This window comes from Lepidochelys kempii, chromosome 21, assembly GCF_965140265.1.
Source record: "Lepidochelys kempii isolate rLepKem1 chromosome 21, rLepKem1.hap2, whole genome shotgun sequence".
Taxonomy (NCBI): Eukaryota; Metazoa; Chordata; order Testudines; family Cheloniidae; genus Lepidochelys; species Lepidochelys kempii.
This window is the reverse complement of record NC_133276.1, coordinates 15,026,505-15,039,171: the sequence shown is the minus strand read 5'-3', so window position 1 is coordinate 15,039,171 and position 12,667 is coordinate 15,026,505. Positions and strand designations below refer to the sequence as shown.

Below are 12,667 nucleotides of genomic sequence, written 5' to 3'. Positions count from 1 at the left end.
TGGCCCTGCACCCTCACAGCTCGGGACAGCTCCCCCCCCCCGGTGATCTGCCCCCCAGGCCACCACCTGCTGCTGAAATCCCAGGTGTGCAACAGGGCAGGGGCAGGAGGCCCCACTGTCGCGTGGAGAGTCATGGGCATGGGTGGGCCCTGGGCATGCACAGCAGAGAGGAGCACACAGCCCCAGCCCGGCCTTTCAACGGTGGGAAAGGCTTCCCCTAGTGCTGGCTGGGGCTTGAGTGCTGTGTTCGCCACCCCCCCAAGACTTGCTGGCGTGGCTCGCTCTGGCGCCCAGCCCGCTCTGCCCCTCGAGGTGCCTTCACTGTGCTAATCCAGGACGGGATATGCTTAGAGGGGGCCCGCCGGAGCTTGTTTGAGTTTCTCCCAGCAGCACTAGGCACCTCGCCAACACTTACTCAGAGCCCAGGAAGGCCAGCAGCGCAGGGAAAGGAGCACGGGAGGAGGGGCACAAGGGCACAGGCAGCCCGGGGCTGGTGGGCTGGCAGAGAGCCTGCTTTTAAGGGAGCGTATCCCTCTCCCGCTGCTGGGGGCCAGGCCTGGCCCGTAGGGCTCACCCTGAACAGACAGGGAGGACATAGTGCAAAGCAAGGGCTGGGTCCTCAGAAGTCTGCACAGGGCAAGGAGTTGTCCTTGGTGCGGAGGGTGAGGAGAGCAGGGGGAGGGAGCTGGAGGCGTTCCACCCACCACAGCCCAGACCCATAGCAGGGCACAGCCCAGTGTCAACAAGGCTAAGGCAAGGGAGCCGCCCTAAGCCGAGGGCTTTGTGCCACCGTCCCAGAACGGCCATCTCAATCTTCGACCCGGCTAAACGCCCTTTCCCAGGCTCAAAAAGCAAGATCTATGCCTGCAACATCGACCGCCACGTTGACAGCCTGAGCCCCACGCGGTGAGACCAGGCTAGACTGAGGAGTGCGGCGCGGAGCAGCTGGAGAGCAGCGTTGGGGGGTGACGAACGCTACCCCCCCTCCAGCCCCACCTTGCGGGTCAAGGACACGAGGCCCTGGGAGACTTCTCTCCCCCCCCCCCCACCTTCTCCGTCATCTCTACCACAGCAGGAAGAGCTGACGCTGCTGCCCAGCTGACGATTCGGCTGCCAACCTAGTTACATGCCTGAAGGGGTTAAGTCGAGTGGGCTATGAGAGGGTGAACATGGGGGATGAGCCCCACTGCCAGCCTCTGCCCCTGCTCAGAATGACAAGCCCCAGCCCTGACATCAAGCCCCAGCTGCTCTCGCCCTCGGGCAATAGGGCAGTGCCCAAGAAAGCCCTGGTTTAACTGTGCAAGGGTGCGAGTCGTCCCTGGCAGATGGACCATGTGCCAAGACCCCTGACAGGCTGGTGAGATGAGGAGAGGAAACAAGACCACAGCAAACGCCCCCGCAACACAAAACTGTTAATTTATTATGATTAGGAGGCCAAAAAAAAATTGTACAGTTACAAGAATCATTTCCCAACAGAGAAGGTCAATATGAGCCAAAAAATCTCTCCTAAAAAAGGAATAAATGACACCACTTTACAATTCATTAAATAAACCATGGAAATGGCTCCTTGTGCAATTCTGCGAAAACGAGAAAAGAGAAGAACAAAGCAGGCTGGACGCCCCCGCCCCGTGCAGAGTGGGGGGCCAGGGAAGGAGCCCAGGGCTCTTGGCCGCCCCGAGCTGACACACTGGACGGGGGGGATGCGGCTGGGCCTGGATTACAGGCAGCTGCCCTCAGCCGGACAGAGGCAGGCTGTGCGCAGCAGCTGCCTCATGGTCCTTCCCCGGGTCCTGCCGCTTCGCCCCCAGCCGGCTCCGGGCCACCTCCAGGCTCCATCAGCAGGCTCCAGCACTGCACAGAAGTCACATGGGCTGGAGCACACTGGTGCTCCTTTCCCCTCCTTCCAGGCCTGGCTGCCACTTCCCCTCCCTGCCGCTGGCTGGCTGGAGACCAGACCTACTAGCCGGGGCTGTAGAGGGCAAGGAATTCCACCTTGACATCACACAGGGCCCATCAGCCCCGCCGTTCCATGGAGACAGGCCTTTCCTCTGGCCCCTGCGTACTGGGAGAGAGGCCAACACCCCCTCGACGTGCCCCTGTGCCAGCACTCTCAGCTGTGCCCCCTCTGGGGCTGGGACAGACCTGGGGGCAGCAGTGTGACACAGCCGGCCAGCTTGTTTCTAGTCCACGAGAGCCCTGAGTGAACAGCCCTGGGATGGGAACAGAGTCATGGGGAGCTTTGCACAGCAGCCCTGGCATCTTCCAGAGCAGATCTGCTGTGCTGGGACTGTGGGCAGCCAGACATGCCCCATCCTGCTGCAAACACCTTCCCCCGCCCCAACAAGGGCCAGCCCTCCTCCCAACATGCACATCACTGGAATGGAAGGGAGCAGTTTAGAGGGGGAAGCACATCAAGCAAGGGGGAGCCCACACCCAGCACTGCAGGGGGTGGACATAAGGCAGCCCCACTGCCAGAACTTGGAGCACAGGGAAGCCCGCCTCACTTCCGGGGGGTGGGGGGTGGGAAGGGGGCAGAGATATCTAAAGCTCCTGGACTCACACGGTGTGGGGTGGGGTCTCTGGCTGCCAGCCTTCAACACACAGACCCTCCTGGGGAAGGGAGAGCCATGCCCCTAGACCCAGAAGCCAAGGTGGAGAGCCCCACCGCAGGGCACAATCTCTCTCCGTGGGCCCAGGGCGGGACGAGGCCGGAAGGGGCTTTCCCATCTCTGGCTCACCAGAGCCTGAGCCCCTGATCTCCCAGGTATGAGGTGGGTACATGAGCTGGGGCAGACACCCCCTCCTGGGCTGCAGCATGAGGGGAACCCTGCTCCCGGATGCTGGAGCATGGGGAGAGGGGAAAGGCCTTCCTCGGAGCTTTGTCCTTGGCTTCAGTTCTACAGCAATTGCAACAGCGCTGAGCCCTCCCCTGAGTGAAGGGGGGCCTAACCCCACGGCAGAGCCAATGACAGGTCACGAGAGCACAGGTGAGTGTGTGCTGCACACCACCCCTCTGCACGGGCCTCGGCAGGACCTGGGTTAGCAGGTGCCACGGCTCCCTCCCTAGCTCTGGGCACAGAGAGCATTCCCAAGGCGCTGGTCGCTGGCCCGCAGGTACCAGCTCACCCTGACCCCCATGCTGCACAGCTCGCCCCACCCAGAGAGCGTCTAAGGAGCTGGAGACCTCCCCAAAGCAACCTGGAGGAATGGCAGAGTGCCCCCACCTTCCTCCACAGCCAGGGGAGGGGGCAGAAGTGAGTCACTTGTGGAGACTTTGGGGCCTGGGTTGCAGGAAGGGAAGCGGAGAGGGAGGGAGAGAGGGAGTTGCCCCTGCCAGCGCCCAATCCCTGCCTAAGCATGGGATCGAAAGGCCGAATGCCTGGGGAAGGGGCAGAGGTCTAGGAGCAGGAGGGGTGGCTCTGTAGACGGGCACAGCACTGACTCCCCACAGCCTGGTCAAGACTGCTGACCTCAAAAGCCCCCATTGCCCTGCCCCCCAGGGCCATGTCCACATGCAGCACAGAGAGCGGGGGTGGGCACGGGGAGCTCTAAAGGCTTTTTTTTGGTGGGGGGGCGGGGAGGGGGAGAGCCGGACCTAGTGAAGATATCAGAGGGGCCCACAGGCCTCAGGGTTGGAGGGACGCCCCCATGGGGGCCTGCATTCAGCATGGAATGGTCCAGCCAAGCTGCTCCGCTCCCACGACACCCTCCCAATACTGCCTTGGGGGCTCAACCACCTCCAGCACTTCTACAGGTCACAGAGCCCAGTTTCGTAACAGCGTAATTGCTTAAATTAAAATAGATATATACATATATATATACTGTGTACACATCGACCACAACAGAACAGTGCCAAAACGAGAGGGGGAGAGAGAGAGAGAGAGGAGTCCGACAGCTTCTTTACAATAAAAACAGGAGCTCCGTCTCAGCAGGAGCAGAGCCTCGGGTCCCCTAAAAATACCCATCTAGAGAGAGAGAGGGACAGAGAGCAGGGGACTGAGAGAAGGGGGGCTTGGACAATGGCATCTTCCTCGCTCCGAGGCATGGTCTCAGGGCTCTCAGCTTCTCCTGGACTTTGAGTGCTGAATAAGCCACTGTAGGGTGATGTCTGCAAAGGCAATGCACAGAGTTAGCGCCCGCAAAGGGCACGGTGCCCCCTCCTCCACAGGGCTCAGGGGAAGGGGTCGGCGGGGCATTAGAGACCGGCACCTTCTCTAACACAGCTGTTCACTGCTGCATTTCAGCCACTACTCTGAAGCAGTGTCCCCCACGGCCTGGAAACCTTGGGCCCAGCTCCTGGGGCACTGCCCACAGCCTGCCTTTGGGATGGGGAGTGTAGGCCACTCACAGCTGAGAAGTGACACTTCTGCCCCATTTTGCCTCGTCATGAGCTTAATGGGCTTAGGAGCCAGAATACCAGGGGCTGAATTCACTGCACAACCTGAAACTGCAGGTGTTTCCCAAAGGAGCCCAGACTGTCCCCTCCCTCCGGCTCCCTGCAGACCATGGCCTAGCACTCACCAATGTTGTCCTTTTCTTTGCAGGAGATGGAATAGCAACAAATCTCTCGATCTTGGATGGCAGACAGGTTCCTGTGGAGAGATGGAGCCGTGAAAGCACAGACTGCTTACTGCAGACTCCAGCTGCTCCAGTCAGCCTGTCTAAAGGGCTCGGGGAGCAGAGTCCCTTCCGTTAGGGGGCACCCCACCCTCCCTCGGAGGTCCCTGCTATAACCTTCTGGTGCTGCTGGCTCAGGATGGGGCCAGTCAACAGTCTTTCAGCAATGAAAGAACTGAAAAGAAAAGCTTCCTGACAAATGGAACAAGGCCCCCAACCATGAGCACGCCGGGCGGGCTGTGTATTACCCAGCTTGTTCCACAACCATACAGGAAACAAGAATCAGGGTCCTACCCGCGGCACCAAGCCAGACTCAGCCAGCACTTCCCCTCTCTGCCTTAGCTTCCCACTGGAAAAGGGACAAGAGTGACCCACCGTTATCAAATGCTTAAGATCCTCCAAATCCAAACCAGGACTATAAGTATCACTGCCACGGCAGTGGGCACAGGAGGGCTCTGTGCCATGGCCCGGGCTCCAACCCCACCGACAGAGCAGCAGAGCCTTCGAAGGACTTCGTTGGCCATTTGCAAAGAGCTCCTTGGCTGTGCTGTGTCCCGAGGTGAGAGCCTGTGGAAACGCTCTCCTACCACTCGGGCTGCAGGACCCGGGCTCCAGCCAGATGCAGGAGTCTAAGGGTACGTCTTCACTACAGTTAACCCAGGCTCTTAGCTGAATTTACAGGTAAGAGAAGATACATATTCTCTTACCTGTAAACTACCTCATTCACACAAACACCTTGGACCCGGATTTGAATGTGCCTTAAGCCCAGGCTAGCTGACCCGGCTAGGGGGCAGGGTTAGAGCCCAGGATGCGCTTTACCTCGGGCTGGAACCTGCCCATTTTGCAGCGAGGATGCAGGCAAAAACCACTTACGTGCTGCGTGACCTCCAGTGTCCATCCCACAACTCCTCCTGCAATGGACTGGGCAGGAACCCTCGAGCAGCTCAGCACGGGGGAGTGCAGACACAGTGAAGTGGGTAGGGCTTTTCCCCGCTAACCTGGGGGCTCAGACCCAGGTGTCAATCACCCAGGCTTACTGTGCAGTGTAGACATACCCTTGAGATGAAGCACTGTAGTAAGAGCAAGCTGCGGCTCTGGCGCCACCATGTGGCCGAAGCTGAGAAAAGCTCAAGGAAAATGACCATCTTCACCCTGATCTAGCAACTTTCAGCCAAGGGCCCCTCAGCTCCACACAGACTGGAGATTAGCCCCATTCTACAGCTGAGGCCCGGCCCACGGTCACACAGCGAGGGTGTGGCCAAGGCAGGACAGAACCCAGGGCCCGCGGTTCCCCTTTCCAGCTGCTGGCACTGGGTAACGAGGCCTCCCCAGGTCTGTGGCGCGTGGAGAAGTGTAGATCCAAAAGAAAAACCAGGCTGATGTAATAGCGAAAAAGCTACTGTAGAGGAGCAAAGCAGAGCACCTAGGACATGTTTCCCCAAACCAGCTGCCTCGCTGGTCACTGTCTGGGCTGCCAACTCCCCCCTCTCAGCCCCCGCAGCACGAGCCTTTGCACAGCCTGCCCCATTGCCTGGGGTGTCACAAATGGGATGCGAGGACTTCATAGCAGGACCCAGGCTGGGGAGGCTCGGCACAGCTCTGTTATCATGAAGGGATCGTGGAGATGAACAAACCTTCTCTGCTCAAAAGGCTTCCAGGCCCTGACCCATGTAAAGGGGCAGCACCCAGCACTGCTGGATTGCAGAAGCATCCCTGGGCAGCGCAGGAAACCCACGCTCCTTTTCACAATGGCGCCTCCTGCTGACAGGCCATCGCAGAGCAACTCCCCAGCGGTGAACTAGCAGGAAGGGACCAGGACTCTGCACATGCTAGAGAGGGTTACAGCAGTCGTCTCCCCTCCCCCGCCAATGGCCATGCTGTGGGGTGGGAGCTGGCGGAGGGGTAATGTCTTTAGGGAGTGGGACAGAGAAGCCATGGGGCTGGGGGCATTTTGGGGAGCAAGGCTTGCTGCACTCCATGGTGGGGGATCCCTCTCTGCTGTTGCTCTGGGAAGGCCTCTCCAGCATCCTGGGAGAAGCTCCCGCAAACCCATGCACCGGGCACCTTCGTTAACCCCTTAGCAGCCACCTGGATCAGACCCCCGAGACTCCTACTCAGCAATACACAGAAACGCGGCATCCCCAAAGCAACCTCTGCTACCATCCCACCCCAACCTTTGCTGAGAGGTACAGGAAGCCGGAGTCAGACTGACAACGCCTGCCGCCAGAATGGGGGAAGTGAGTCGTACTTACATCTTCTCAATAAGCTCTTTCTCATCCAAGGCACCAGCAAGATCTCGCTTGTTCCCGAGCACTAGAACCTGGAGGGGGGAAAAGAGCGTCAGCACTCTCAGTCCCAGACCCACACCGAGCCAGCTTTGACTGTGCCCGGGCCAGGGTGGGGGACGGGGAGTCCGGGAACCTAACTATAGTTTTGGCGACAGAAAATTCGTTGGTGTGAAGGAATCAAAACTGCCTCCTAGGGAATTCCTGACAGCCTGTGAAAGCCAGCTCTATTTCACCTGCCCAAGCGCTCCTCTCCCAGGATATGCTGGGGTGGAGGAGTTGATGGGGAAACTGAGGCAAGGCCCGCACATCCCTATACCCCATGGGGCTGCTGGACATAGATTAGGGGAGTCCTTTAATCTGCACCTGGGGCTGAATTGGCTGAGAAGCATCTGGGGGCTGCCAAGAGCTGAGGGTGTTCATGAATAGCTTTGGTTTGCAGGAGGAGACATCAGGGGCAGGGTGGGCACAAAGGAGAGTGGGTAATGGGAGCAGCGTGGGTCTGTTCTTCATTCTGCAGTCTCAGGTTATAGCTAGCTAAGGAATTAAGAAAACAACGAGGAGTCCGGTGGCACCTTAAAGACTAACAGATTTCTTTGGGCATAAGCTTTTGTGGGTGAAAAACCCATTAAGAAGTGGGTTTTTCACCCACAAAAGCTTATGCCCAAAGAAATCTGTTAGTCTTTAAGGTGCCAACGGACTGCTTGTTGTTTTTGTGATACAGATTAACATGGCTACCCCTCTGATAAGGAATTAAGAAAATTCCAATCTAGAAACCATCACAAAGGTGGAGTTAGAGCTGAACCACTGATGTGTGCCTGCAAGGGCATATTCCCCTAGAATAAACCCCTCAGACGTCAGCAAGTCAGAAATGCTGAGGTCAGGTTGCATGTTTCAAGCAAAGCAATGACCTACACTTAAAGGAGCAGCACCACCTTAACTCTGCCCTCGGAGAGACCGAGACAAGGGGTCACAGGTGCAGACATGTCTATCCGAATTCCACTCCACCTGTGGACTGCTCAGCAGCAGGCTCAAGTAGAGGGGCTGTAGCACAACCAAGGTGGGTGTCATATTCCTTCACTATGCAGCCTGTTTACCACACCCATATTGTCATTGTGGACAAAGGAAAATGGATGGTCCCCGCCCCAAAGAGATTAAAAACATTCACACCCTTGACATACAGATCGGACTAAAACTAAAGAAAGGAAATATTTAATGGCAACTTTCATTTTTAAAGTCATTTTCTAGTCATTCATGGAGAAAGCAAGAGAGGATGGAGTCTTTCTTCTGCTCATGTCAACGACAGAAAATAATATTGGACAATATTTTCTGCTTCCTTTGGAGAATGCGTCATAGCTGTTGCTAGACAAGGGCAGAATTAGGGTTGTGGAGGTCCTCGGAGTGAGGCAGAGCCTTGTTTAACGGTAACCCTAACTCTGCACTTCCTGCTTTGCTAACTTGAGTGCTTTTTCTTCCTAAATTAATATTCTTGAAAGATTACGTGCACTCAAGGCCACTGATCAGTGGCTACAAGTGTTTTGTGTAGGAACAGACACTTGGTTTAGTTTAAACTAAAGCTCAGAATTTGCAGAAGGCAGCAAAAGTCACACAGATCCTCCAGAATAGCCGAATCTGTGATGTTCTCCTGCCCCAGCTAAGGCAGTTTTTGGGATGAGATCACGTGCTTTGTGTGCTGTGTGGAGCTGCACCCCCTTCTGCATTTCTGAAGCATCAATCCCCATGTCAGGGTGAAGATATTACAATTTGCTTCTTGCAAACTGCCCCAGCAGCACCCCTAAGTCCTACTGGCCAGTCAAAAACCTTACTGCGAGCTCACAAACAAGACTTGCGTTCCAAATGGCAGCTCTCCCTCTTGAGCACGCTCAGTGGGTGCGTCAATCACTTATAATCCCCACTCAATCCCTCCACCCCATAGGCGATGGACAGGTCATTATCTACACTCATCGCCTCCAGTCTAGCAACTTCAGAGCTTCTGGTGGGCCCACCAATGGGACCAGGGGGTTTGATGGCTTGTAGGGTTATGGGAAGCTGCGTCAAGATCTTCCTCAAATTTTCCCAAAAAGTCACCTTCCAGCCCAGCCCCAGTCTGGAGATCATAACCTTACAAAGCTACTTCTACACACGAATGAGTGACATCACAGAACCTGCTTTGCACGTATGACCAAGCAACCCTAATGACTGGGGACCAGCCAATGAGATCTGTCTGCTCCACACTGTCTTCCACTACCCCTGGACTGGAGAGTGCTTACAGGGATGCCCTGGAGCTGTGGCTTGTCAAGCAGGTTGTGAAGTTCGTTCTTTGAGGCCTCAATCTTCTCCTGGTCTGCAGCATCCACCATATACCTGGAATGGGGAGGGAACATTATCACTGAGCCTAGGCCACTGGAAGAGGAAGATCGAATGAATCCCACCTGAGGAGCGCGAAACAACCAGTGTCCCAACCACCGCTCTCCATTACCAAGTGCTCAGGCCTCCTTAGAGAGCTGCTACTCTCCACTGGGACAGTTTCCTGACCCATCAGTATAAATCTATGCTATGAAGCAAATCAGAGTCACCGCTCTCTCTCTGAAGCGCTTCAGATTAGTCCCCTGGTACTCGCCGTGTGTCAACGACCCACACCCTTCCCTTCCCACCTCTGGGCTCTTAGCACCCTTGGGAAAGCCCCGATGGGTCCTTGTAGGGGCCAAGCCACATCCATCCCTCAAGACTGCAAAGCCAGTCATTAACTCTTCCCCTGCTGAGAGCCAGGAGTCCTCATGGGCATAGCAAGAACTTCAACTCACCCGGCACCTTCTGCTACAGATGCAACCTCAGCCTTGCCAGTGGGCGTGGGAACAGCGCACTGCATTTGGGTGCCCTACAAAAAGTGACTCTTGCTCTTTTAGATTCTTATCAGCATTCCTACAGCATCTAACACCCTTGTGGCTGGGAGCACTTCACCATGCTTTTTCCCAGAAAAGCAGCATACACCGTGTTCCATAACCCCATCCAGCATCCAGATAGCTGACTGCAGAGGTGGGGAAGCCCAGACAGTGGGCTGAATGCCAGAGAGTCTACAGCCAGGAGACATAAATGACAGCTATCAAGTTCTAACTGTGGTCAGGCTGGGCTCAGTCATATCTCCAGAGGGAGAGCCTGCTGGGACAAACAACTGCTGTCCCGTTCCTGCCAAAACCCATCTGGGGTTGCAGAGCACAGGAAGGGTGCTGTCTGAGTGGCCTTTGATGTTGGTCCCAGACAGCGCGTGCTGCAGTAATCCAGCCTAGAAGTAGCAATGCACTGATGATAGGTGGAGGGTCTATCAGAGAGGGAATGGCATAATCGCAGGCAGACGTAAATGACAGAGGGCATTTCTGGCTCCAGCTGCAAACCAAGCAACAACTAACAAGATACTTTTAGTTAAGGGAAAAACTATAAATTTCCTCAGATCCTCAAGGTGCTTCTCTGTGCCAATCAGTATCACCTCTGCCTTATCTGGTCTGAGTCTAAATCTGCTAAACTCTGGCTTTCATCCAGGCCTCAGTCTCAGCCAGACAGCAGAAGAACAAAGAGTCTATTCCATTCCTGTCTGATGAAACGAGGTGGAGCTGAATGTCATCCGCATATTTATGACACCATAGCTTATGTCACCAAACTCTTCAGAGCAGCCACACGTAAATGATGATACCGAACGTGGTAAGATTAGGGGACTTGAGTTGGGCAAATAATGGATGTCCTCGCATTTAGCGAACACCTCTTTCTGCTTACAGACATCTTACGTGGATTGAGATTCTCAACAGCATTTGTTACAATCTGTGAATAGCTCCTGTTTGTAGCTTGCTGGTGTACAGTTTGCATGTATTGGATATGAAACATCTGTGTAGATTTGACTGGACTCATTTTTCAGGAGTGCTCACCATGAATAGGCTGCTATGCCTGTTGTTTCCACAGACATTGCTACCAGTAAACTCAATCCCCAAAATGTTCACAAGCAGCACCACAAAATGGGCGTAGACTCAGGCAAAGGGAATTTGTTTACAACCGGGAATGAAGATCGACTGAAGGCTGCTGCTTCTCATAAATACAGAATTTGCCAAGCAGTACGAGAGGCCTTGGGAAGGAAGATCAACTGCCTATAGCTGTCCCCTGGGACCACCCTACAGAATGAGCTGAGCCACCCAAGTCTAGTCGGTCCACCTTCAAATGGGCGAATAGCACCTCAGGAACAAAAGGATCCAGTAGCATCAACAAAGACAACCACTCTTCAGTCAGGAGCACAAGAGCCTGTTATTTGGGACAACATCAAGCCGAAGAGTAATTCTGCTACCTAGGGCACCAGTCCGTGGTGGGTTGTGGAGACTGGTAAACCACCAGAACACTGGGATTCCTGCACTAAGCAGACACATTCCCACGACTTCCTATCCCCAGGATGAGAACCTCTTACACCAGACGCTGGGTACCAAAAGCACAGCAACAGCGCTTCCCAGGGCTCCAGCTGCACTGGGTAAGCTGCTGGGAAGAGCTAATTCACTGCTAGGGGCCTGATTCCCAGCAGAGGATCTCTGCACCCTAGGATTAGCAATTTACTCAACCTGGGAGAGTACAAAACCCACTGGACACAGCCCCAAAGGTCCTGCCAAACCTCAACCAAGAGACTCTGTTTGAGAGCCTACTCTCTAATACTTCCCCATGCTGTATTAAAGGATCTCCAGTGCTCAGCAGCCCAGGAACGTCCGGGATGGACAGTGCGCACAGCTGGGGGGTACTTACACAATGGCACTGACTCCACGGCAGTATCGCTCCCACATACTACGGAAACGAGGCTGACCGCCGATGTCCCAGAGCTGTGGGAAAGAGAGGCAGAGTCAGGAAGCACATCGACCGGGGGGAAGGCGGCATATCAAAAAGCAGAAGCGGATCTTGGAGCCAAGCTGAAAGAGAGACTTTGCACACTGCTACTGAAACTCTTACCCCTTCTCCCCTTGTTGATGAGCCCTACAAAAAGGTGTCACCTTGCTCCATGGCGGGCAGGTTTGTGGAATTCATAAGCACAGTTGGGTGCAGAGCTTTGTTCATTGGTACGCAGTTACCCAGAATGTTCTGCCCACTCAAAGCTACTTCCTGCAAGGGCTGGAGTCTAAGACCCAGTGTCCCAGGGAGCCTGCAGGAGTTCTCTCTGTGCTCGCCATGCTAGGATGATGGAAGAATTTCCCCCTCACTGAAGAGTTCACATGTTTTGAGAACCACATTTTGTCCCCAAAACGCATGAGCAGCAACCAAAGGCACAACCTGGGCCAGAATCTTTATAATGAAGGAGTGATGGGAAGTACTGACTAACTCAAGATTATTTTCTGGTTTTCCATCCAGGTGGATCTGAAGGAGTGGAGGGCTAAAGCATGTGCTATTTGTCTCATTGCCGAGACACAAATGCTATGAATCATGGACTGTAGCCCTACAGCTCCAATGGGCTCCTACCCCCAGGACCTGCAGCCTCTCCCTTCCCTTCTCAGCAAACTACCTTTCCAGCCTCTGTCATGGACAAAGTTAACTGCCCGTGCTAGCCTGGGGGAAAATACCAAGGGCAGGATGAATGCAATCAGGAAATCCCATGTTACTGCAGCCTGGCCAGCAGCCCTTTCCTGCTGGAGCCTGGAATAACCTGCATCCCAATACACCTGACCCCCCTTTAGGGGAGCTGCAGCAATCTAAAACCTTCCAGACTGAACTAGTGTGGAGGCAGGTCTATTTTTAAGTCTCCTGACTGA

General features: G+C 55.1%; 1 protein-coding gene across 1 annotated transcript in view; it reads right to left on the bottom strand.

Annotated features, from left to right (window-relative positions):
* Positions 1 to 1,399: 1,399 nt before the first annotated feature.
* Positions 1,400 to 12,667, bottom strand: part of ARL8A (ARF like GTPase 8A) — a 37,964-nt gene continuing 26,696 nt past the window's right edge. The window contains exons 3-7 of the mRNA XM_073320356.1: positions 11,673 to 11,746; positions 9,173 to 9,266; positions 6,870 to 6,937; positions 4,522 to 4,592; positions 1,400 to 4,108 (exon numbers count right to left, since the gene is read on the bottom strand). Of these exons, the coding sequence (XP_073176457.1) occupies positions 4,059 to 4,108; positions 4,522 to 4,592; positions 6,870 to 6,937; positions 9,173 to 9,266; positions 11,673 to 11,746 (357 nt within the window). The 3' untranslated portion in view covers positions 1,400 to 4,058. The remainder of the gene's footprint in view (positions 4,109 to 4,521; positions 4,593 to 6,869; positions 6,938 to 9,172; positions 9,267 to 11,672; positions 11,747 to 12,667) is intronic.